The sequence below is a fragment of the Pseudomyrmex gracilis genome, unplaced genomic scaffold (assembly GCF_002006095.1).
Source record: "Pseudomyrmex gracilis isolate BER0280 unplaced genomic scaffold, ASM200609v1 scaffold_624, whole genome shotgun sequence".
NCBI lineage: Eukaryota > Metazoa > Arthropoda > Insecta > Hymenoptera > Formicidae > Pseudomyrmex > Pseudomyrmex gracilis.
The window spans coordinates 40,233-65,974 of NW_018021208.1; the positions used below are offsets into that span (position 1 = coordinate 40,233).

Here is a 25,742-nt window from a genome sequence, read left to right on the forward strand (position 1 = left end):
TGTATACACATATGTACAAAGTGATTCAGATCACTTCGTTATTATTAAAAATATATATTCTTGACACTTAAATTTTAAGACACCTTTTTATTTGAAAAAATTATATCTGAAGCTTACTTTTTGAGTCATTAATAAAACTAGTTGATCTATCATGAGTCGGATACAAAAAGTATGCAGGACACAACTCAGCATCAGACGCGAGCTATTACGTACCTTAATAAGCACATTTGTGAAAATATTGCACAAAAAAGGCATCATGAATGGCGACAATTTTGCAATGATTGCACTAAGATGATTCGCCATAACGCAACAGATTTGTCGAAATAAAATGTTGTAAATAAACTTTGTCCAAAATTGCAAAAAAGCCGTTATGCATTTCTACAGTATATACCTCCAATCGGTAAATTGTGAAAATATTGCACAAATATGACATCATAAATGACGACGATTTCTTGCATTTTTTCATATGCAATCATATTTCTACATATTTGAAACATCACATAGCTGAATTTCTTTTCTTACTTATTGGACAATTTCTTTGTAAAATTAATTTTGCAAATATACTGTTAAGATGACTTGCCATATCGTTATTCTTTCGCCGAAATAGTATTTGAAAAGTAAGTTTGCAAACAACTACAAATATTTCAGAAAAGATCAATGTTTTTACATCTATTTCCTAAAATATGTCTGTATAATTGCAAATTATAATTTTAGTGCAAAATTTTGTCACATAATTTTGTAATTGGTTTCCTATCAGGTTTTGCTGCCTGACGCGATCAGCTAATCGCTACACACTGTTTCTGTAGTTTTCTCTCTGTCTCTTTCTTTTGCTCTCTTTTTCTCTCAGTTATTTAGTTCTTCATTCGTAATTTGTATTACTTAATCCGTGCATTATATAAATTACTGTCACTCACGGTGAGTTGCGCCGCTTCTGCGCATATTTTATAATATATTCACATATAATATATATTAATAAAATATCCCTACCTCTCGTATCCGACTCGTGGTACGTCACCTATTTTTATTAATAACTCAAAAAGGAAGTTTCAGACACAATTTTGTCAAATACCATGATGTCTTAAAATTTAATCAAAATTATGTATTTCTAAAGATAAAGGGTTCCTTTGAAGCCTTTGTACATGTACATATGGGTAATTCTCAAAAAACGTAATCTCCGTGGACTGTAATCTCCGTGGCATATTGACATAAAAAACATAGATAAGTTTTTTATATTGCATAGTCACGTATTCATATTACGAATGGTGACTTAAAATGTTATAAAATAACATAATTCACCGCTATCCGTTAGTTAATAATAATTATTTTTTATCAACACTGAAAGGTGAAATTTACGCGTTCACAGAGAATCACCCATATACATATACATATACTACAAAACAGGTGTACACACTTGTGTATCTTTAGCCCACAACATAACAAATATACATAAGAACATAAATAGACTGTTGCAAACATAAAAATCCACAGTCATACACAGGCACGTCATTATACTTAAAAAGATACTCTATAGAAGTGCTATATAATTGCTAAGTACACACTACTTGCAAGTTTTTACAACTTTAAAAAATTTAAATACAGTTGTTTTCGCAATGTAATTTTTTTGTGGCTTATCTATTTTTTGTTCATAAATGAACTGCACATAAAAAACCGATGATATATTGTGTTGTACAAATGTATCGTTTACGATAGTGTACTATTTGTTGTTTTGACATCATAAAGACTATAGTATAGGAGTGCTATCTAGAACAACAAATATTCGATATTTTTTGTTTAAAACAGTAAGTTCTATAAAAATTATCAGCAATACATGTAAATATTCAATAAAAAAAAATAACTTCGTAATCTTTATAAACATACATATAACTTAGAAAAGAAGAAAAAGAATTGCTATATATTAAGATGTCACAAAACTAGTAGAATCTACAATATTTTAGATATGAAACACTAAACAACACAAAGATATTGTTAAATAATTATATATTAAAGACACTTGGTAATTAACACTGTGTTACAACATAACTTCTTTTGCTTTTATAGAATAAACTTCTGGAAATAATGAATAAGTTTCTTGATGACATATCACATACACATTCTTCGGAAAATAGTGCCAATAATCAATTCTATCATGAAGTTTTAAAATGGACATGCATCCTTGGTAGTTTAAAGTGCCAAGAACATGTTAATGGAATAGTAAATTGGCATTTTAAACATCCTACACAAAACAAGTACGTTATTCTATTTTCCCAATAGCAACTTGACGTCCGTTGAAGTCACAAAGATCTTACCGTGCTACTGGACTTATATCTATGGAATAACACTAATGGATTAGACTTTAAGAAGAGTTATATTTATTTAAGTAAAAAAAAAGTCCTAGATAGCCACTGAGTGCAAATTGTTGGTAACTTGCCACAAATATTGCTCATTCCTCATCAACAAAATATTTTGTTGGCAAAACAAAAATTTTACTAAACTTAACAAATGTTTTTTTGCTGGCCGTATAGTAACTAATTTCTTGCTATTTTAGCAAATCTTTTGCTAAAAAAAATCATGAAGAACGACGATCCTGCAATGATTGCACCTAGATGATTCGCTATAATGTAACAGTTTTGTCGAAATAAAATTTTATAAATAATATTTGTCAAAAAAGTCGTTATGCATTTCCATAAGTATATGCATGAATTACGTAGATTTCTTTATATGCAATTATATTGCTATATATTTTAAACATCACATAGCGAAACTTTTTTTCTCACTTATTGGACAATTTCTTTTTGAAATTAATTTTGCAAATATACTGCTAAGATGATTCGCTATATCGTTATTCTTTTGCCGGAATAATATTTGCAAAATACTTTTGCAAACAATTACAAATATTTTTAAAACGATTAATGATTTACATCTATTTCCTAAAATATATCTGTATAATTGCAAATTAATATTTTAGTGCAAACTTTTGTCACATAATTTTGTAAATGTTTTCTTATCAGGGATAAGTTTTCAGCACTGTAAGAAAAGAGTGTATTTTGTTTTCAGTACGTTCTTGCCAGCAACAATCTTCAAAATATAATAACAGCAAGTTTCCAACACCTCATCAACAATAAACTTATATTATTTTTCAACTTACGAATAAAAATCATTGCTAACATATTGCTCACATATTGCTTACTCACTTGTCATAAACATTGTCTACTACAATTTGTTGACAATAACTCTCCATATTGATACTAACTTAACAAAAACATTTTTGTTGCATTAAATAAAAACAACACAACAGCAATTGGCGAGCATCTTAATCTAAACAATAATTTGCTTTATATTGAGCTTTCACATTTGACTATCTGGGATAATATATGTTTTTCTTGCAGACTGTTGCCAAGTTGGCAGAAGTGGATATATTGCCAAAGACTAATGTTAGACACTGTCACTTATGAAACGTCTGCTGTGTGGCAAGATATAGTCAAGATATACCAAACACAAGGGAAACTAGAACAACTTTTCGAATTCTTACCTTGCTTTAAACAGTATAAGAATCTGTTGGCCTTTCTATCGTTTCTTCATCATAATTCTTTACTAATACGTAGAAGTAGTTTAAATGCAGACAATAGTGATGTTTACAAAAACATTGTAAATGAAAAGAAAAGTGTTACTGTTACTTTACTTTTTAATATTTTTGCTACGCATTCAAAAAATATGTCAGCTTTGAAAATTATACTATTCGGACTAGAAAATGGAATAGGAAGGTAAAAAAATTATTTTGTATGTATAAGCATTTTTATGCAGTAAAACGAATATCTATTTTACATAATCTGCATATTTTTTATAATATCTTTATTCTCGGAACAAACATTGTTGTCTCATGTTATATTGTATAATGTATTATGTTATATTGTATAATGTATAAGTAATTTTACATATGAAAATCTGTTATTTGTTTTCTAGAGACGTGAACATATTAGCAATAATAAATTGTATTATTAATAACATATATTCAAACGACGATTTGACAAAGGTATGTTGTATGATCTTCTTTATTTTTTGTAGTCATATATGCAAAACAGTATTTCCGTATTTTTTACATATATACAGAGTGTCCGACAAGTAGTATAAAATCTCTCGTAGGCAGGTAAAAAGAGTAAACTTGTTCCAAAAAGTCGAGAACCATTTTTTTCGGTTACATATGATAAAAAAGTAATTAGTAAATAATCACGCGCCTGGTGTGCGTAAGCTGTCCGCGCGGCTTACAGGCGAGCGTCCGGCTAAAGGTCGGCGCTGAGTAGCTTGATTTATTCACTAAATACTAATAACTTTTTTATTATATGTAATAGAAAAAGATAATTTAGGACTTTTCGACTCAGGTTTACTTCTTCTATCTGCCTACGAGAGATTTTACACTAATTGTCGGACACCCTGTATATATGTATGTATATAATAAAAAATGTAAAGAGGTATAGTGTTGTCTAGATTCATACCTGCTTTTGATATAAGGAAAGAATAATTTCTCAAGAAAAAATGGAAAATCATATAGGAGTATATGTGGGTCGGATGCAATTTTGTATGATCGTGTACACTTGTATTTAAGTCGAATATGATTTTATATAAGTTGGATATGATTCTATGTGATCGTGTAAAATCAAATCTGAAATTTGGCGCGATCATTTTATAAGATCATATATAAATATAAGAAATTACATACTATCATACATACTTTTATGTATCTATATATGATCCTATAAAATCAGATTGCGCTAAATTTGAAATCTGATTTTACACGATCGCATAAAATCATATCCACTTTATATAAAATCATATTCGACTTATCTAAAAGTTTATCTAAAAGTTTCATACAAAATTGCATCCGATGTACATATAAACCTATATGATCACATGATGTTTCATTTTCTGTCGAGTTTATATTATGGAATGATGTTACATGATATAAGGAAATCACACAAGTTTTAATAGTACATGGGTTTTTTCAGATTACTAACGAAATATTCTTAAAGAAATTGCTGCATATGCATCACATGGTAAATGTATGTATAGATTATTAAAAGTTATTGTAATATTTTTTTGAAATTGGCCGTTATTTTTTCTTTTCTTCAAGTATAATTTATTGTTTATATGTAAAGTTTATATGTAATGTTTATATGTAAAGTTTATATGTAATGTTTATATGTAAAACTTATTGTTTATATGTAAATGATGTATATTATATCTAGTAAAAGTATATTCCGTACTTCATATATTTAATATTTATACACAAGTATTCAGAATTTTACTTTAAATATATTTTGTTCTAGGAATCATTTGTTCTCGATGCCATTAACGAAAAAATTGAAATTCGACGTATGTTTCTGTTTAAAATGGAATCTACGCTTTATTGTGCTCCTCATTATTATTTTAATTTCATAAGCTATCGCGTATTTAGCTGCGAATAAGTTTCCTTTGTATGATGGATCACTTTTTGTATTCAATTTTTTTATGACAGTTTACATTTTGAAAACAAACACTTTTAGTTGAAAAATTTTATTCATTTGTTGTGTCTAAATTTTGTGTTTGGTTCTTTTAAGTAAGCTTTATTTTATAACACTAACTTATACTAATAGTTAGTAGAATTGAGTAAAAGTAGAAATACAGTTTTCGTATTTTACTATTTAACAGTTTGCATATTAGCGATAAAATAAAGTCGACTTTTCAATGGAGTACACTGGGATTCAATAGGATATTTTATGTTATACGGTGGTTACTACGTGTATATATAATATATATAAATATATGTGTATGTATATATACAGTATAACATCTTACACATAAACTTTAGACACATAAATATTCTCACACAGAATCTAGATATACAAGTAAGAAATGTAAGAGAAAAATTAATATTGTTCAATACTATTTAATGTTGTATAAGATATGTTAATGTTGTATAAGTGTTGTATATGTTAATCAAGATATGTTAATCATATAATTTAAAAAATGTTGCAAACTGTTGAACTGCAAATGTTGAATAATTAATTAAAATTACAAAATTGTAAAATGTTAAATGAGAAGTTATAATTTACGTTATAGTTTATTGTGTTTGTAAGAAAAAAAGATAATAAATTATAAAAACACTATTAATTACAGAATTATTTATAATAAAAATTGTAATTGCAATAAAATAGTTTTAGTATTTTTTCGTAAGTTTTAACATTATGCGTTTATTTCTAATAATGTTTTGTGACCACATTCACATATTCTTTTCTCCTCGAATAACGTCTAAAAAGAAATTTTAGAGAGATGTTCGCGTGCGACAAATTTTGAAACCATTCTTTTTATTACAATGTAGATACATAGATTACAACATAAATAATATCGGTTTTTTAACACAGACGTTTATATTCTGTGATACGTTGTATTTTTTCATAGAAAATACGATCGTCTTGTAGCTATTGATGATTTCTCAAAAATATAAGATCGCGCATTTGTGCTTAGACGATAAAGTGTGTTTTGCTATCAATGAACTAAACACTTAGATTGAACTTTGCTTTAAGAAAGTAAATATTTACACGTAAGTGAATATTCATCACATTTTGCATGCATTTTTAACTTTTCACGCAAAGCGAGATTCATTTTTTACATCGCTGCAGTTTCTTATCTATTAGAAATACAAAAAAATACTTTAGACAAAAGTTATAAGAAAGGTTTTTTTCTACAAAATTGAATATAGTTATTTTTATTGTAGGACCAACTGATAAGTAGATATTGCAAAACAACATATTTTAGACGTCATTTTTTCAAGATGACGGCGCGAGCGGCGACCCGCCGTGTTGGAAAACTTGGGATTTTCATTAGAAAACCGTACTTTAAGACATGTTCAAAAATAAAAACTACCGGAATTTTTGCAAGCAAAAAGTATATTTTGACTGAATTAGTAGTATAAATGGATTAGTATTATAAATCTCGAAAAAGATACAAAACGCGTCAAGCACAAGAAATTATGTGTTCTATTTGAATTAACATAAATTTCAAATCAAAACTCAAACTCTTTTTTAGTTTGTGACATGGTGGAAGAACCGCGTTTGTCTGCAAATTTATTGCCAACAACATCATTTGCCTACATCATGTTTCTCGACAATTCCTTGGCGCACACAAATTATTGCCTACCTTTCAATTGCCTACAAGCTTAATTCCTTACAAGGTCGAATGCGCACAAATATATAATATACTTTGTCTAGTTTTTCTCACATTAAATATGCAATTGTCAAGCCAAAAGAATCATATCAGCGCAGTAAGTATCAGAATGTTTACTAAATTAGACGTATTATAATTACATCGAATATTATAAAATGCTCCAGTATCATTTACTATCTTTGTCACTTGCGCAAGTTTATAATTTTAAAAATCACCACTTGATATTTTTCAATATTTCATCATATAATTGTGGCGATTTTTGTTTAATTGCTAAAACGTAATGTGTTTTTATATTACAATTATACATTTAATTTGTTTAATTTACTAAAATTATGCCTAGTTTTTTTATAAGGTAACATTTTTTCTCTAATGTACATTGTGTAGAATTGAAACAAATGAGTATTTTCTATATTTTATTTCGCACTCGATGACCGATTAGTTGAGATTTTCTTTTACACGCGAGATAAAATTTTAAAGGACCTTTACGCGTTTTTGTTTCATTGCTCTTGCAATAGTTCCACGCGTTTTATTCATATATAAGTTTAAATAAAAAGATAAGGATGAGGCAATAACAAGCTACATCTAATGTTTGAGTAAAATTCTTCTTTATTCCGAGGATTTAGTAAAGATACAAACGTTTCGATCCACAAATTTCGTTTGGATCGAAACGTTTGTATCTTTACTAAATCGGAATGAAGAAGAATTTTACCCGAACATCCGGTGTAGCTCGTTATTGCCTCCTTCCTATCTTTTTATTTAAACACACGACGAGCACGAAACATATAATTCATATAAAAATTCTTCATAAAAATTCATAAATTAAAAACTACTTAATGAAAATAAACTTTGTTCTAGTGTTTTGGAAAGCTCTTGAATTAAGCTATAAGAATCTGCAATAAAAAATAGAAACTAAAAATGAAAGGGCCAATACGAGCCGTTCCCAGGATGTTGTGCAGGAATAAGCGTGCATGTATATATATATGTACACATGTATAAATTCACATGTAAATTATTTTTACATGTGAGTTTTTTGAATTGAAATTTCAATTCTTAAAATCATATAGGATGCTAGATTTGCATCTCATATATGAAAGATCCCAGATACCCCCCTAACTAATTTGAAAATATTGCGAATATATATTTTCATATATGAGATGCAAATCTAGCATCCTATATGATTTTAAGAATTAAATTTTCAATTTAAAAAACCCACATGTAAAAATAATTTACATGTGAATTCATACATGTGTATATATATATATATATATATATATACATGCACGCTTATTCCTGCACAACATCCTGGGAACAGCTCGTATTGGCTTTTTCATTCTTAGTTTCAATTTTCACGAGCCTTCACTATTCATTCGTTTAAAAAATAGAAAGTTTCATTTTAAAAAATCGATGTGACCTTGATCTGATTTTGGTAGCGCCGTGCAAGGTCACACTAATACAATCAGTACACGGAAAAAAAAGATTTGCTAGAATAGCAAGAAATTAATTACTATATGGCCAGCAAATAAACATTTGTTAAGTTTAGTAAAATTTTTGTTTTGCCAACAAAACATTTTGTTGATGAAACAAAATATTTCGTATGGTCAACCATTTTTTTTGCTGACCATATAATAGCAAATCTTTTTTTTCCGTGTAAATAGATCCTTTAAAATCGTACAACTTTTATCTGAAACACTTTTTCGTAAAATATCTAGTTTTCGAGATTTTTCGCGGTACCGATACTTTTTATACACCCTGTATATATATACATATATACGAATTTTGTTTAATTGATTTTAATTTTAGTTTTGCACATATATGTATATATGTATACATAAGAAATCCATGTAATAAAAATATATTTTTAGTATACATATATGAATTATTTAAATACATAGAAGTAAAATTTTTTAAATAAAATAAAAATTCATGAAATGTACATGACAATATTAACTAAAATAAACATTTTTGTGGTAACATAGTAATTAAAAACTACAAGAAAAGAACTTGATAAAAGTCACATTTTTGTAATTGTATAAAATATACCTAACATATATATTGTTTACTTTTAAAAAACATCAAGTGAGTTACTCGATAAATCTAAAGTTTGCGATGTTTTCGCGAGACAACACTTTCAACTGTCAATGTCGTGAAATCGATTTGCATCGTTACACGCAAATGATCGACGTGATGAAAACATTTGAACGACGGTACCACCGTGACAGTCGGCCAAAGTGCTCCGTTTACATATATTGGTAAAATAAAGCATTTTTCTTTCATTTCGTTTTTGTACATTTTTTTTTTTTTATTTTCGAAAGTATCATTTTCGTCGTCCTTAATTTTATTGTAGCGTGATTTTGCGGATTAATGGAGATATCATCGAAGAACTCGTCCGATCTCTCTCAGTATCTCTTTCAAATCCAAGAAATAAAGAAGACTCCCAAGAAGACCGATACATTGTTCGCGGAGAATCGAAATGAGAATACTACGAAAAATACGAGATATCTTTCCTATTGTGATTTTCCCTCGAGTTCGACATCGCGCTACAATCAAGAGAATATGTACGATAGGAATACGGAGATGATTCTGTTGAAACGGAAAGCGGGCGGATATCACAACGAGCTCAATCCGCTCGTGAACCGCTGGATCATTGATCTGAGCGACAGCGATTCTAAGATGGCCCTGAGAAGACATCTTGGAGAAATGGCGGAGTGCGGAAATTCAAATTCGTCAAGCACCGCGACGGAGTACAACAACATGGAGATGTTGCAGAAATTGCCCTCGGACACGGTCGTGATAAGACAACAGGCGAAGATAAACAGCGAAAATTGCGATTACGGAGAAACGAATGATAGCGGAAGTAGCTCCAGCTGTGCGACTACTAAAATGAAGAGAATTTCCCGAACCATCAAAAACAAATCGTAAGCGAATATTAGTAAATCATTATTCAAAAAAAAAAAAAAAAAAACGTTGTATGTAATTAAGAGAGAGAAAACGCGTTGTGTTATAATAATATGATCTTTAAAAAATATTCTTTAGGAAATTTAGTCATCACAAATTTTACAACATTCCAATACAATAGTTGTTTCTTCCTAGAGAAGCAATAGAGGTGAGACGAAATCCCATGCGAGTGTCAAAGAAGAATTTTACAAGAGATTTTTCTCAGTCCAAACAACAACTCTTAGCCAAGAGAGACGTTTGTTTGAATTACGAATCCGGCAAACGCATGAGATCGTCCCCTATGCCTTACATGAACACCAGATCCGTCACCCGAAAGATGTACACTGTAGGCGCTACTTACCAAGCACCTACTAAAAGAGACGAAACCGAATGGAAGGAATGGCCTGTACATGGAATGCATGAAAGACCGGTTTATCATCCTCAAGTAAGATCACATGTGTACATATATGTATAAAAATGTAACGTTTTTTTTTTTTTTAGGCTGGTCTAGCGGTGGAATATCTAGGAAGATATTTCACCAGCCTCGATGGATTGTCCTATTGCGAGATTTTAGATCAGCCGGAGATCGAGATAGTCGCCGTAGATCCGCACGTCAGCGATCAATCGGTCTCTTCGACCGAGAAGAAACCATCAAAAGAAAAAACAAGAGCAAACAGTAAACGTTCGTCAAGTGCCGCGGACTCTTGGAGCGCTTTTCTGTCCCCGGAAAACAAGTCCTTCGACACTTGCATGCACGGGAGTCTTCACTACGTGCTTGGTTATTGCTCGCAAATTATGTCACCGACTTACAAGCGAGCTATAGAAGAGAAAATTATGAACCTGACGGATCCCGTGGCCAAGACGAGTTTTCTAAACTCGGAAGAGACGTGCAACAAAAACAGTGTCGCAAATTCGTCTGAGAACGTCAGTAAGAACGCCGAAGATACGAATTTACTAGAGGCCTATGCTATCGCCATAGCGCATAGCGTCCGGAATAAAAGTGTCGTGAGTAACGCGAACAATCGAAAGACCGTTTCGAATTTACCGTCGTCTTCGGCGGTGTACATGCCGGAAACGCAAACCTCGCCCGTGGAAATTGACAACTCCAAGATCGGCTCTCAGCCGAGCGGCGAGATTACGCGGATGAATTTGAAGCAAATCCTTCAAGACGCTTCGAACAGCTCTTTGATATTGCTGAGGAGTTCGACTTCTAAAGCGAGCGAAAGCCAAGTCCGCGCAGCGAACGATGTGTCCGATCCGATCCAATTGGAAAGTACCGCTGTCAGCAACGACACGCTCATGGAAATGTCGTCAATTTACAAGAGTGGTCGAGCGTGTTCGAACGAGCCCGCGTGCGGCTGCAAGGAATCGTCAACGTGGAACAATCTGTACAATTTGAAGAGGCAAGCTCTGGATACGCAAAAATATCCAACAAAGAAGACCTTTTTGCTGGAGAGTCCGAAGGAAAGCAACAAGATTTCTCTCCAAACAGCAAACAAAACTCACGAAAACAGAAGTGTCGACGAAGTGAAGATTAATGCAGAAAATTCAAGTGGCAGATTGTCCGCAGCGAGTTCCAATAAGAGTCGCGGTTGGAGCACCAGCAAGACCTCGGAAATCGCCAGAATCCTGTCGGAATACAACAAGACCATGACGAGAAAATCCACGATACACAATCAGATTTATAACTCGAGGAGTATAAAACCGAATCTGACAACTTCGAGCGCCCTGAACTTGTCGAAGAGTTTGTGGCGAAAAGACGTGACGGCGGAGAAAAATCGGAACTTTGTAACCGACACGAACAGGAATTTCAATTTTTCGCAGGGCAAATGGAAGAGATTTTATTTGACCCAGGATCAGATCAAGAACACTCGGGCCACCAATCAAAATGCTTGGCACGGTTGTTCGACGTCGTTGGAAAATTATCCGAGCTCTCTGAGCAATCGCGCAAATCTAAGCGTTTTAAATTGCACGAAGGAGAAACCTGTTGAATTTCATAACGATTTGAACAAGCATGAAGTTGCTGATGCAAAAGAGAAAGAAACAAAATCAGGATATTCCATGGATGAAACATCAATCGCGAGGACGAAGTCTATGCAGGAATTGCTTGAAAACACCGCTATCTTATATTGCGCCGCCAACGGAGTTCATCAGGACGATTTATCGACCTATATCGACACACTTGACGCTAAGCAAAGCGCGGAATGGCTGGAGGAGTGGAAGAATTCTGTTGTATAAAAGGTTGGAAGTAAAAACCAATATTTTGTTTAATTAGAACACACGACCATACTTATATATATATATATATATATATATATATATATATATACATCAGTTATTGAGTTTAAAGTTATGTTCGCTTCGGATATATTTGTGAACAAAATGGCATTGCAAATAAAGTATAGTTTTTAAATATATATATCAATAAATATATTAATACTCTTAATAATATTTACAATAAGTTAATATCTTCTTTTATTGAGATTCTGTTTTTATAAGGCTAGACGATTGAAAAACAACGCACATAGAGAAACATGTGAAGACTACAGGAGAAGAACTTGACAAGTTCCATTTTTTTCGATTTTCTGTTTTTGATGTTATTTGATGGTTAAAAAATGAAATATTTTAATTTTATCCAAAGCGAGAAGAGAAAATTCTTCTGATAGATCCCGAGGTATTTTTATAAAAACGTGTAACAGAAAAATACATGTACTTAAAAAATCGCTCTTCTTTAAAATTACATAAAAATGTAACTTATCAAGTTCTTCTCTTGTGGTTCTTCTTCTTTTCATATATATTACGTATATTATAAATTAAATTTCGATTATATATACACATATATACGCATAGATATGTGCGCTTTTTAAAGTTAAATTTAATCGAAGAACTTTTTTTAAATATTATTTAAAATAAGTAGAACGAACAGTCAATAGTCCACAGGTGGTAGTGATTTCTTTTTAAAAAGATTAAAAATATCCTAATTTTATTTTGAATTATCAAGCCGTTTTTTCCAACTAATTAAATATTATTTATGTACATTATATATATACTTACACACATATATTACGTGTGCGCGTACATACAGAAATGCAAACAAAAATTTACTTGTATATAAGAGAGTAAAAAATATTTTACTTCACTCCGATAACATACATAAACAAATTCTCTTGTTTATATTTATAAAACTTAATTACGTCGAATCTTTACGATGAGAGCGTTCCGTTTTCGTGATTAGCACCACGCCGCCGTTGATTTCAGCGTGTAAAAGAAGAATACAAACGACTAGAATTGCGGAATAGATTAATAACAATGCTACAATGCTCATCTGTCGTTGTCAGTCTCTGTCCTGCCTCCGCTTTCGATGTTTATATTTATGAGTGCTGCAAATTATTAAGATATATATTATATATATCTTATATAGTTATTTATGAAAGAGTTAATTGTGATTTTTGTAGTCCGGTCCCGCATTGGTGGTGGCAAAAAAATCTATAAATTCAAAATTTGTGCATGTTTCGATCTTTATTTAGATCATCTTTAGCACAGTCTACAGTGATATGTCCACGGTTAATGTTTGGAAGTTAATCAAAATAATGATAAATAATAGGAAACGCAAATTACAAAATCGACGGTTAAAGATTAAGCGCACCTCAATCTCTGTTTCGTCTTAACCATATTTGTAATTGTGCTGAAGATGATCTAAATAAAGATCGAAACGTTCACAAATTTGAATTTATACATTGTTTTGTTACCACCAACGCGGGACCGGGCTACAAAAGATCAATTAACTCTTCGATATTTTTGTCATAGGCTCATATCGTCACTTTAGTTATTTATGTTGCAAACTCTGCAAATAAACCTAAAGTTTGTGCAAATATTTTAACATCTTTTAAATTTACCTCTTTCTGTCGAATTCCAATTCGCTGTCCTCGCTGACGGTCTTACTTTCGGTCAATTCCTCGTTGGACGATTCATTTTCACTGTCGAACTTTCGATCGGAGCTCTTATCGGAATCATTGTTATCTCGTTTTTTCATCGACTTTTTCTCGGCTGTCTCCGAATATTTTTTGTCTCCCCTTCTCTTGCGCTTCTCGTCTTCGGAAGCGCCGCGTCTCGTTTCCTCCCTATGCGACGATTTTTTTCCTTCGCGTTTTCGCGATCTATCATGTTTGCTGGAATTGCGAGAGCTCGATGTCGAGTATCCGGTATCTTGGCGGTTTTTTCTACAAAAAATATCACATTTATATTATATCTATTTATATTTATATTATTTTAATAATATAAATTATATTATAATAATATAAATATTATTAAAATATATAAAATATATTTTTTTAAATTAAAGCACATGCAAACCGTTTGAAACGAGCAACATTCTTTGGAGATAAGTCGAATTTGTCGACATCTTCCAATGATTCTTCGCTTTCGCTATAATTCGCTTCCACGTCCTTATCGCGTCGTCTTCTATACTTATCATCTCGCGAACTTCGCACCCTCGCGTCCCTGTACATGTCGCCTCGAGAAATAATGCTGATGTTCGACATCTCTATTTTACGTTTCTTGCTTGTCCGTTTGTTCTTGTTCTCACTTTGTACCACGTAAAGTCGATACAATTGCAGCAATATCACCAGCGTGTTCTTACACGTAAAGAATATATTCATATAACTAACTATTCGGTAATGAATTATCAATATCAAACGGAACGCCAGAAACGGTCCGTCCTGCAAGAGATACGCATCTATTAGGATTTTTATAATTAAATCGAATATTAATTATTTCGCTAAAAATAATCTTCATACTTGAAGAATCATGTTCAGGGCGATTCCCCACACGTCGATGCTGCAACAACTGGTCTCCGTTGAGCGAATCTTTTTTCTGGCGACGGTACCGGACGACAATCGGGACTTTCTCGACTTGGTGGCAGTTAGCACAACTGTGAATTGCATCAAAGACCAAGCCCAGATGCCCAGAGTCAGATAAACAAGCACGGGTTCACGCGCTATTTTGTCTTCTTTGAAGGAGTCGAAGAATTCGATGATATCAGCCGCTGTGCCAATGTAGACCAACAAAAGCTGACTTAGCTGATCGCGAGTTAAGTCTCCCTTCGGCAACATCCACCGACCGATTATCAGGATCAGCATTAAAAACTGTTCGATCAGAGTGACCCATGTTTCTGTCGAAATCTGTATGTCGGGTAATTGAATATCAACCTAAAAAAGGCGAAGTCCGAAAAGAAAGTTTCCGCTGCTTTATATAATATTTATTATTTTATTTATTTTTTTTTTTTCATTATAATTGCTCAATAGAAGACAATAAAATTTTTTGTACGCATACGCCCAAGGCTTCTTCTAAATGTTTCAAATCGCCAGCTGCTAAATTGGACAAATCGAAATTCTCGGATATGTTGATATCCGATTCGCGAGACTTCAGTCTCCTGTCCACCTTGTCGAGCTCCAGCAGCCAGATCGCGGGTACCACGCTGCTGAGATAGAGAAACACAGACGGACAAAACCTAGAAGAATAAAATATTGCATAATATTGTGTTGTAAACAATTATATTGTATAAAACGTATAAAAACTTTTAAACAAAATTATACGTCAAATCACAACGATTCACATTAAAATTCGCTATAGCGATAAAACCACAGTCTCGCCTTTGATACGCGATTTGATCGATGTAGCGAAATCGCGAATCAGGTCACGGGTTTGCTTTTACGAATGTCAATAATTTTCTCCACGGGTTTGCGCACAAAGTGGATTCCAACTTGCCGCTAACGTGCGCTTGTGTTACTAATGCTTCAATTTCCGACTGTCAAAGACGAAGACAGTCTCACAACACACCCTTTCCGCAATGGCAACTCTTCGCATTAATCTTCGAAGTGATAGTCCTAATCTAACATCACTATACGTATTATTGCTACGTGTGATATTTAACGAATCATATATACTTTGTGATTTTTTTATACAAATACATTTTTATATAAATAATTTTTTATAGAAATATATATACATATATATTTAACCGAGAAAAAATGAAGTAAATCTAAGTAGATCTAATTTAAATCTAACGAGATAAAAAAGTGGAAAAATAGATTTAATTAGATCCAAATTATAGATCTAAATAGATATAAGTAGATCTATGTAAATTTACACTTTTATCCGAGTAGATCTGAGTAGATCTAAAGTAGATCTAATGATAAATATAAAAGTATAAATTTACATAGATCTCTACTTATATCTATTTATATAAATCTATTTTATATCTATTCAGAGATCTAATTTGGATCTAATTAGATCTATTTTTCCATTGTTTTTATCTCATTGTGAAGTAAAATTAAATCTATTTAAATTTAATCCATTTTTTTCCTAAGTCCTACATTTTGTAATCTTTTTTTAAATGTTAAATAATAATATTAATGCTGTGTGCAGTTTATGTGTAATTTATAAATCATTAGATAATTGATAGTAAATATTGTATTTATCATAAAATTTCTTTGCACACCCGGGAAAAAATGGATTAGATCTAACTTAAATTTAACGAAATAAAAAAATAGAAAAATATGCCTAATTAGATCCAAATTAAATCTAAATAGATATAAGTAGATCTATGTAAATTTACACTTATCTAAATAGATATAAGTAGATCTATGTAAATTTACACTTTTATATATTGTTAAGTCTATTTTAGATCTACTCAGATCTACTATATTAAAACTACTCGGATTTACTTAGATTTAAGCAGATCTGAACAGATCTGAGATTATCTACTATAATAGATCTGAGTAGATCAAAAGTAGATCTAATAATAAATAAAAGTGTAAATTTACATAGATTGACTTATATCTATTTAGATTTACTTTAGATTTATTTAGATCTACTTTATATCTAATTAGATCTATTTTTCCATTTTTTTTTATCTCGTTAGATTTAAATTAGATCTAATCTATTTTTTCTCGGGCAATCTTAATAAAATTTCTTTTGTACAATTTTTATAAAAAAAAGGAGTTGCATAAATATAAAAATATAAAACAAAATTTTTGCAAAGTAGAAATCGATGAACCTTTTTTTTTAATTCTAGATTTTACACCCTGTGCCTCTTAAACTATATAGTTGTACGTCGTTGATAATTATAACGTACCACTTCCATTCCTGATTTTCCTTTATGGTAAGCGTGAAAATACCCTCGAAGAACAGCAACAAGATCGGGCAGCTGAGGTACCAGAAAAACGGGTTCTTCTTGAATGTCGTTACCTGCCAGATAGCGATAAATCCGTGTGACGCGAACACCAGACGCGTAATTATCGCCTTAATTGTTGCCAAAAACTTTGCCATAATTTCAGCTGTACGGTTCTTCGTATCTCTTCGATAAAAAAAATTTAAGAAAACGCGCGCGCTCAACACTCACGTTAAATCACCATATATACATCCGATTTTACTACGTTGTCGTTAAAAAAATACTTACGTATTTTCATGTTTGAAAACAAAATAATCAAAAGACTTTCTTATCACAAGATGAAAAGAATGTCGAAGAAAATAATCAAGCGATGGAAAGAACGGCTCGTTGAAGAATAGCTTGCAAAACCGCTCGCTTCTTTGCGACGCGCACATGCGCCATCGATGCGATATCGCGGAGGGGCCATTCCTCAAGTTTCTATCTCGTGACCGAATTTGCGCGCGAGAAAGAAACATCAACTTCCGGTTTTTATTTTCGACAGGAGAGATGAGGAAAAATGTCGAGGAAAATTTAAAATTCTATCTTGTTATTGTTATTATTTTTATTTTTGTTCACCGACATTTTTTCTGCCAACTTATCACGAAATATGCACGCATGTACAGAGGAAAAAGAGAAAAAAAATGGAGTATTAGCAGGATTTCTTTTCAGTAGTACTTTTTTTTATAATAAACACATTATTTTCATGAAAATGTGAATCGTTGAGAACACTATACAAGTCCTTGTCTTCTGTATCGTAACTTATGTATGTATATATATATATATATATATATCTATTATGTATGTATGAATAACTCACACGATCCGGCTAATTAAAAAAAAAAAACTTAATATGTAAATTCGATAAAAAGCATATTTAACAAGAGAGATATGACGAAACTCTATTTTTCGTCGGCGAGTAAACTGCTATAAACGTAGTGTATGTCGTCCTATTGCGTGATGGTGGTTACGGGGGTATGTTTTGTATCACCTATGAGAGACACAGAGAAATGAGATGAGAGAGGTACAGAGATTGAGATAGAAATAGATAAATGAATAGAGAGAAAGGGAGAGAAAGAGAGAGAGAGAGAGAGAGAGAGAGAGAGAGAGAGAGAGAGAGAGAAACGAGAATGTAAAAAAGCCTCTTTTTTGCTTTACCAAAATGTACGCGCGGAATCATTAATTTGAACCTAACAAAAATTTATTTTGACCTCAAACTTATAGGTTTGTTGGTAGGCGATGATAACGTCGGAAGGGTCGTCGGTGTGGAACACGTGGAGGTTTCGCCTGTGATGGCGTTGACAATAGCGGAAGAGTTTGTCTCGCTCTTATAACGTATGTTTGTGTACTCTCTGCCTAACTGAAGTGATTTCTGCAATAAAAAAAAATAAAAAAAAAAAAACAAAACAAACGAAACGATTAACAATAAGTCGCTAGTTTACAGCGCGCATCCACGCGTCAGTATGCTATAATAAATATTGATTGTCAAATTTAATACCTGTTCCGCTTGCATTCGATGATGAATAGTTTCGATATAATGCAGAACGGCAAGATAGACGAATTTATATTGCGCTTCTGTTTGGACCATTCCCGACCTTTGTGAACGTATTCGCTGTATCGAGCGTTGAATGTCGATCTCACAGTTGAGTCCTACAAAAAGATATTCTCCTAAATACAATTAAAACAAATGGCAGAACATTAGTATCAAAGCGCATTGCTGAATCTATTTTTATAATTAACAGAAAACTGACTAAAATGTATACAAACTATTTGTGCAATCGTACATTGCACAAAACTGTGTGATCATGCACGATGCTTAGTCACTTATTAGTCATCATTTTTTTTTTTTTTTTTTTATATATTTACCGTAATGCTTAATTTGATCTAAAATCATATCGATTGCAATAAATGTGCCGGTTCTGCCGATTCCTGCGCTGCAGTGAACAAGAATGGGTCCTATGCAGGATTCGTTTTTCTTTGAAATGGTCGCCGCGAGCGTTTCTTGTCTGGCAATCGATTCCTGTCTGGCGTTCACGTCGTGTAAAAAGTTTAGCACACAGCCGGGATCTGACGGAACACCATGATCAGGCCAAGCCTGTCAATCAAGAACATTAAATTTAGAATTTGACACACATATCTCATTAAGAGACATAATAAAAATTATATATACGTTAATATATATACATATATACGTTACTTGAAAGTGATAGTGATAAATTCTCCTGGATTTGGAAAAATTTGGTTTGGTTCCTTGCAGGAGAAATTCGCGTAGAGTGTAATCAGCGGTCGAGGTTCGCGATACAGCACGTACTTTCCATTCATTACCATATTCAGTAGTTTCTCCTTCTTCCGGCCAATAACGAGCGCATTTGTTCTGGAAAAAAAAACAATTATCAATTTTCTCTGTTTTTAGTCGCTGTTGTAACGATGTGCTATTTACATGACGTTTTGCAATTTAAATTTAGTTATTAATGTAGTTATTATTAATCAAATTGTAAATTCGATTTCGCTGTTGTAAACAATCGTGTAAATGTAATCTATTATTTAGAGTTCACGTACCTTTCCTCTTTCTATTTCTTTTGTGGTCATGACGATAACGCGGGTGTTTTCTTGATAAACCATATGCCAAAAATCTTGTATGGTATTTGGAAGGCAACCTTGCGTAGCTATATAAAATTTACTGAATGACGTAGCGTCGCCACTAACACCACCAACGATACTCGTTCCATCACCTTCCTCGTTCTGCAAAATAATTTTACAAAATATACGCAAAGTATCTTCAAAAAGAGACGATTTTTTCAAGCTATTCTCTAAAAAGATACAAAAAAAGACTGATGTTATTTACTTTTATGTAATTGGCATTAATATAGTCAGCTCCGGGAACATTTGGATCCACGTCTTTTAATCGCACCCTAGTGTGGTCAAACGGTAAAATGTTCTTGTAACGATTTTTTGAACGATTTTCTGGACGTAAACCTTCTTTTCTCGAGAATAAATGCCGGCACTCTAGTTGCTGCAACGATTCGAATTCTTCCCAAAAACCGGCCTTTCCCTTACCACGACCCACGCCGGTCTCGTTATTTCCAATAGCTCCGTTCCAACACAGCCAACCATTAGAACATCCGTTTTCTTTATGTAACTGTCTAACTCTGCTCTCAATATCACAAGCGTTAATACGAGTGGCGTTGAAAGGCTGCCTACAGATGATGTATCAATAAATGTTTACTGAGTAAATAAAAGATTGAAAAGCGTCACAAAGAATATATGTTTAAAAATACATGATAAAGTCACTCCGCTTCTATTTTGCATTATTTATGTCAGCATAAAAGAAATATCAATATAAATTCTTACCTAAGGTGAACGACACTTCCGCTTGTTTCAACCATGGGATTCTTTTTGTAATGTTCTATCAAGTCACTGAGACTGTCAAACTTGTCACCACCACCTACATCATATTTGTTATCCTAAAATGTTAAAATATTTTTGCACACTTGTTTTGGATCAGAATATATTTTACACATTATTAAAATTGACCTATATAGTTCAATTTTACACAAACGAGAAGTTGAACACACAAACAATTGTACTAACCTGAAATCGTATCATAACATGTGTAACACGATCATCTGTACGTACAGACAACACAAAATCACCTGGTTTGCTTTGAGACTCACGCACTAAAAAGGAACCATTTTTCCCACGTTCTAACATTAATCCTTCTGCCTCTTTTGCTGACAAATGGCCATGAAACCACCTTCAGTCATAACATATATCAGAATAAACATTTACATTTAAGACATTTAAAAAAAAAAAAAAAAAAAAAAAAAAAAAAAAAAAAAAAAAAAAAAAAAAAAAAAAAAACCATCGTACAAACATACTACACAAAAGCAAGCCTTTAAACTAATTAAATATCATCTTATAACTAATAATAAGCATCACTTTGTAGTCTTGTACCTTTCAGTTGTGGGATCAGCACAATTGAGAGGATATTTGAGCTCGATAATTTCACCATTTTTCTCGCGCAATTGTCCATCGTTTTCCATGTAAAACTGAACCAGTTCAGAAAGTGTGGCAAATTTCTCACCACCGTATAGATCATAGAAGTCTCCTGTATTTTGTATTTTAATATGAGTCACTTCACCATTCCGTCTGAGAATAAGACGAAGGTAATTCCAATGTTATGTATTGGAGTGCATATTTGTACAATTCACATTACAAACATGTGTATTTACCTGACTGACAAAGTAAAATCGCCAGGATTCGAACAGCTCGGTCGTGCTAAAAATGAACTATCATATCCACGTTCCACTAAAAGACGTTCTGCTTCTAAACCAGTGATATTGGGATGAAACCATCTGCAACATTGAAACGCAAATGGTTTCTGTTTGTACATAACACATATATTTCGGAATTTTACAATAAAATTAATCGCACAATTATCTACTATTTAAATATATATATATATATATATATATATATATATATACATATATATATATGAAACATCTAACGCGCTTTTACTTGTAAACAAAACTGTGAAATGAGAAAAAAAAACAAACATTTTTATTACACTTGAAAATTATCAGAAAAAAAATCTTACGAACACACATATGCTTATTTCTTGCTTAGCAACAACAACGAATAAGAGAGACAAGAAAAGTACAAAATGCTAAAGTAAAATTAAAAAAGCAGTGCGGCAGATCAGCTGCGGTAAGAGTAAAGAAAGACAGCATCACACCAAAAATGGTAATAAGCACACAATGCCGCGCCCTGCACGGATAACGATGAAAATTGATTCGACTCGAGCATATTTCTCCTCTTGCTCACATGCGGAACGCGACAAGATGCTCTTTACTATATTGACACACGACGAGCATGTAACAAAAGTGAGCGAGCGTAAAGGCTGCTCTTTCAAAACTTGTCGAGAGTTTTACAGGTGATTTAATCCCAGCGCATCGCAATCAACCCGTGTGTGTATGTGCCTCGAATTAAGAAAAAAAAAAAAAGAAAAAGAAAAAAAAAAGAAAAGTGTGGAAACGCGCGCGTTTATCTTGCGGCAAAGCGGGCAAGTCGGGAAAATTGCTTTTAGTGGTCAGCGAGGAAGTGCGAAAATACGAATCGTAATCACCTCGCGGCTGTAAAATTACGCGAATCTTTTCACTCACGCGACGAAACGTGCCTCACCTGCGAGATGCCATGTCGCAGTTGTTCGAGCAACTTTTACGACCACCACACACATACACTCACTCACTCTCTTTCTCTCTCTTTCTCTCTCTCTCTCTCTCTCACTCCTTCCTTTCCTGCCCTCTCACTCTCCTTCTCACTTCGGACTCTATTAATAATTCATAACGATCATTAAGGCGTGCACGATCTGTCTCGAGATCTCTCGATCGTGCGAGATCGCGCTTTCCGATCAGACTAAATCTGGACGTCAAACTGGAGACGATGCCACCACCGTTAACGTCGTATTTGACATATCCACCTCGCAACACGAAAACAAAAAAAGCGACCGTCGACTGGTACGATGCACAGCGCTTTGACCATAAGATAATATTGTTGCCAAGAAGTCCCAACTTGTTGTCTCTTCGCGTCGCGATAGCGCGGCGATTTCGGATTTAGGGCGCGGTCACATGCAGTTCGAAAAACTGGAACAGAAAAAAAATATGGCGTAAGGTCAACCAATTGCACATGAACGAGCAAAAAGTTGATTGTGTAATTGAAATGTAATGAAAATTACAAAAGTGAGCAAATTTACTAGTTGTTGACCAATGAAATCATAGATATTCTAGTAAATTTACACACTTTTGTAATTTTCACTACATTGCATAATACACAACTCGACTTTCAGATTCCGTTCCGTTCCTGTAGAAACCTAATAAAGTTTTGAGTCAGTTTCGCGTTGTTTCTATATACAGATATTTTGCATATTGTGTTCATAGTCTCCGAGAGTCCATACCACTGAGTTACGTTTCAAAATTCTACCTTGATAACCAAGAATTATAGTACACGTGGCGTGAAATATAGCATTTTAGTAACCAAGGTAGGATTTTGGACCGTAACCCTGGCGTATGGGTCTCTCGTCTATGCCCACTGAACTATAATGTGGAACGCGCCTTGCCATTGTGCGAGCTGTCCGCGATAGAGAGCATTACAACTAGGATTTCTGTCTTTGTCTCGTCATCGCTGATTGGTTGAAATTTATACGAGTACAGTCCAAGACAAAAGAACAACGAAAAGTAAAGAATGACCATATATGTAATACTCCTATATTGCTAGTCGCGTATCTTCGCAATGAGAGGCACGAGGCCCGAGAAAGGGAGACGCACGAAGTCCAAATATGGGCATAGATGGTCGAGCGTCATTATGCGCAGGCGCATCTACCAAGTGAGTGCGAGCGAGACAAAACATTGGAAAGTGAGAGAAAGAACGCGAGAAAGAGAAATGCGCAAGCGTGCTTGAATGTTCACCGCATGCACACAAAGCAGCTGGAGAGAGAGGCTACTATATTGTCTGCACCGTAACAGTGAGCTTCAGGTCGGCACCGTACTAGCAATATAGGAGTATTACATATATGAAAATGACTGCGTTCAGCAGAAATCAGCGCTCAGCAATTGCTTTTCGTTGTTCTTTTGTTTGAACTGTACTCGTATAAATTTCAACCAATCAGCGATGACAAGACAAAGACAGAAATCCTAGTTGTGATCAACCCTGGTTAGTCTCCCTTTCTCGGGCCTCGTGCCTCTCATTGCGAAGATACGCGACTAGCCAGGGTTGGTTGTGATGCTCTCTATCGCGGACAGTTCGCACCATGAAGTAAGAGTAAGAAGATCGAACTTCATAGCGCGCCAATGGAAAAAGTGGTCCCGATTTTGACGCCTAATTGAGAGGGAATCCGCTCAAAGGAATAGTTTCTTACGATTGGACGCCATTTGCACAACTACCACATTTAGTATATGTAACTATATTTATGCTCCAAATCGTGAGATTTCTTTTAATGTAGAAATTTCTCAGCAATACAACAAAATAAAGTGATAAAAGATTTAGAAGTTTTCTGTTTACGTGCATTATAACGCTTTGGGTAATTGAAAATAAAATTATAGATACGCAAAATCGGGCAAACAAAAAGGTTAATAATAGAAAAAAGTAACATTGAGGAATTAATAGTAAGAAAGACTATCATTTTCAGGCTCACGAGTATAATGAAAAGAAATTCAATGAAAATGGAACAAGCAGCAGATAAATTTAAGTATATGCAAAAACATTTGCATTTAGTTGAGCTGCCTTCTCCAAATTAAGGATTTTTTTGGTTTTGTGAAAGCAGAAAGTGATTTTAGTGTCAGAAAAAGAATTGCTGCGTAATACTAAAAACTGACAGAGCTGCGTTCCGTTTCACGCATATGCGCGCATTTGTCTATACTATATGTAACGTATATTATAGATAAATGCGCGCATATGCGTGAAACGGAACTCAGCTAAGGTCAGGTTACGTTACTTTGCAAATGGCGTCCAACCGTAAGAAACTATTCCCTTGAGCGGATTCCTTCTCAATTAGGCGTCAGAATCGGGACCACTTTTATATCACGGAGTTCGATCTCCTTATTCTTACTTCATGGTTCGCACACATATACAGGGTGATTCAGAACAACCCGTTATCTTTGAAAATACATATTCTTGACTAAATTCTAAGACAACTTTTTATTTGGCAAAATTTTGTCTGACGCTTACTTTTTGAGTTACTAATAAAAATAGTTGACGTACCATGAGTCGGATTTAAAAGGTAGACAAGGGCGGCGCAACTCACCGTGATTGACAGTGATTTATGTGATGCACGGATTAAATGATACAAATTGCGAATGAGTAAATAAATTAAGTAAGAGAAAAAAAGAGAGAGAGAGAGACAAAAAAAGATACAGAAACAATGCGTAGCGATCAGCTGATCGCGTCAGGCACCACACGTAATCGCCCGCGTCTCTGACGGTGAGTTGCGCCGTCCCTGCCTACCTCTTGCATTCGACTTGTGATAAGTCAACTATTTTTATTAATAACTCAAAAAGTAAGCTTCAAACAAAATTTTGCCAAATAAATAGTTGTCTTAGAATTTAGTCAAGAATATGTATTTTCAAGAATAACGGGTTGTTCTGGATCACCCTGTATGTAATACTCCTATATTGCTCGTTTGAAAAGTTCCGAAAACATCACGGTACAAACGATATCGTTTTCTCACTCTGTTAGAGGAAATGTGCGTTCTGCGCATGCACTGAATCGTGAGAGTGGGGGTTAGTGGGGATGCCATGGGGATACGCAGAAACCATGGGTGTGTTTAGCCGAAGCTAGCGCTACGTAGCGCTACGTAGCGGCTTCATGTAGCAGTTGCAATTGCTGCGTTACTTCTGCTGGACAGTAT

At 33.5% G+C, this 25,742-nt stretch overlaps 5 protein-coding genes across 11 annotated transcripts in view; 3 read left to right on the forward strand and 2 right to left on the reverse strand.

Annotated features, from left to right (window-relative positions):
- LOC109861183 (aminopeptidase N-like) overlaps positions 1-784 on the forward strand; it is a 4,753-nt gene extending 3,969 nt beyond the window's left edge. Inside the window, exon 7 of the mRNA XM_020440726.1 lies at positions 758-784. Coding sequence (XP_020296315.1) covers positions 758-784 — 27 coding nt within the window. The remainder of the gene's footprint in view (positions 1-757) is intronic.
- Positions 785-2,071: 1,287 nt separating this feature from the next.
- On the forward strand, positions 2,072-5,758 carry LOC109861184. The gene is made up of 5 exons (XM_020440727.1): positions 2,072-2,246; positions 3,387-3,761; positions 3,961-4,030; positions 5,001-5,054; positions 5,322-5,758. The coding sequence occupies exons 1-5, from the start codon at positions 2,077-2,079 to the stop codon at positions 5,457-5,459; spliced, it is 807 nt and encodes a 268-aa protein (XP_020296316.1). The 5' UTR covers positions 2,072-2,076; the 3' UTR covers positions 5,460-5,758.
- Positions 5,759-9,373: 3,615 nt separating this feature from the next.
- On the forward strand, positions 9,374-12,752 carry LOC109861187. Of its 3 annotated transcripts, XM_020440730.1 has the most exons (5): positions 9,374-9,446; positions 9,542-10,112; positions 10,288-10,576; positions 10,633-12,372; positions 12,631-12,752. In XM_020440730.1, exons 2-4 carry the CDS (start codon positions 9,559-9,561, stop codon positions 12,367-12,369), a joined length of 2,580 nt encoding a protein of 859 aa, XP_020296319.1. In that variant the 5' UTR covers positions 9,374-9,446; positions 9,542-9,558; the 3' UTR covers positions 12,370-12,372; positions 12,631-12,752. The 3 variants fall into 3 exon arrangements, with proteins under 3 accessions (XP_020296319.1, XP_020296318.1, XP_020296320.1); XM_020440729.1 differs by lacking the exon at positions 12,631-12,752 and having other exon boundaries at positions 10,633-12,410; XM_020440731.1 differs by lacking the exons at positions 9,374-9,446; positions 12,631-12,752 and having other exon boundaries at positions 9,455-10,112; positions 10,633-12,410.
- Positions 12,753-13,057: 305 nt separating this feature from the next.
- On the reverse strand, positions 13,058-17,497 carry LOC109861188 (transmembrane protein 26). The gene is made up of 6 exons (XM_020440732.1): positions 17,267-17,497; positions 15,463-15,640; positions 14,928-15,338; positions 14,485-14,849; positions 14,028-14,351; positions 13,058-13,511 (listed from the first exon to the last, which is right to left on the reverse strand). The coding sequence occupies exons 1-6, from the start codon at positions 17,458-17,460 to the stop codon at positions 13,466-13,468; spliced, it is 1,518 nt and encodes a 505-aa protein (XP_020296321.1). The 5' UTR covers positions 17,461-17,497; the 3' UTR covers positions 13,058-13,465.
- Positions 17,498-18,140: 643 nt separating this feature from the next.
- Positions 18,141-22,896, reverse strand: LOC109861190 (tyrosine-protein phosphatase corkscrew-like). Of its 5 annotated transcripts, XM_020440735.1 has the most exons (12): positions 22,821-22,896; positions 21,571-21,693; positions 21,293-21,487; positions 20,930-21,092; positions 20,690-20,802; positions 20,184-20,535; positions 19,898-20,080; positions 19,536-19,712; positions 19,205-19,433; positions 18,837-18,988; positions 18,550-18,710; positions 18,141-18,329 (listed from the first exon to the last, which is right to left on the reverse strand). In XM_020440735.1, exons 1-12 carry the CDS (start codon positions 22,880-22,882, stop codon positions 18,326-18,328), a joined length of 1,914 nt encoding a protein of 637 aa, XP_020296324.1. In that variant the 5' UTR covers positions 22,883-22,896; the 3' UTR covers positions 18,141-18,325. The 5 variants fall into 5 exon arrangements, with proteins under 5 accessions (XP_020296324.1, XP_020296323.1, XP_020296325.1 ...); XM_020440734.1 differs by having other exon boundaries at positions 18,141-18,710; XM_020440736.1 differs by having other exon boundaries at positions 18,141-18,710; positions 22,523-22,878.
- Between the last annotated feature and the right edge of the window lie 2,846 nt (positions 22,897-25,742).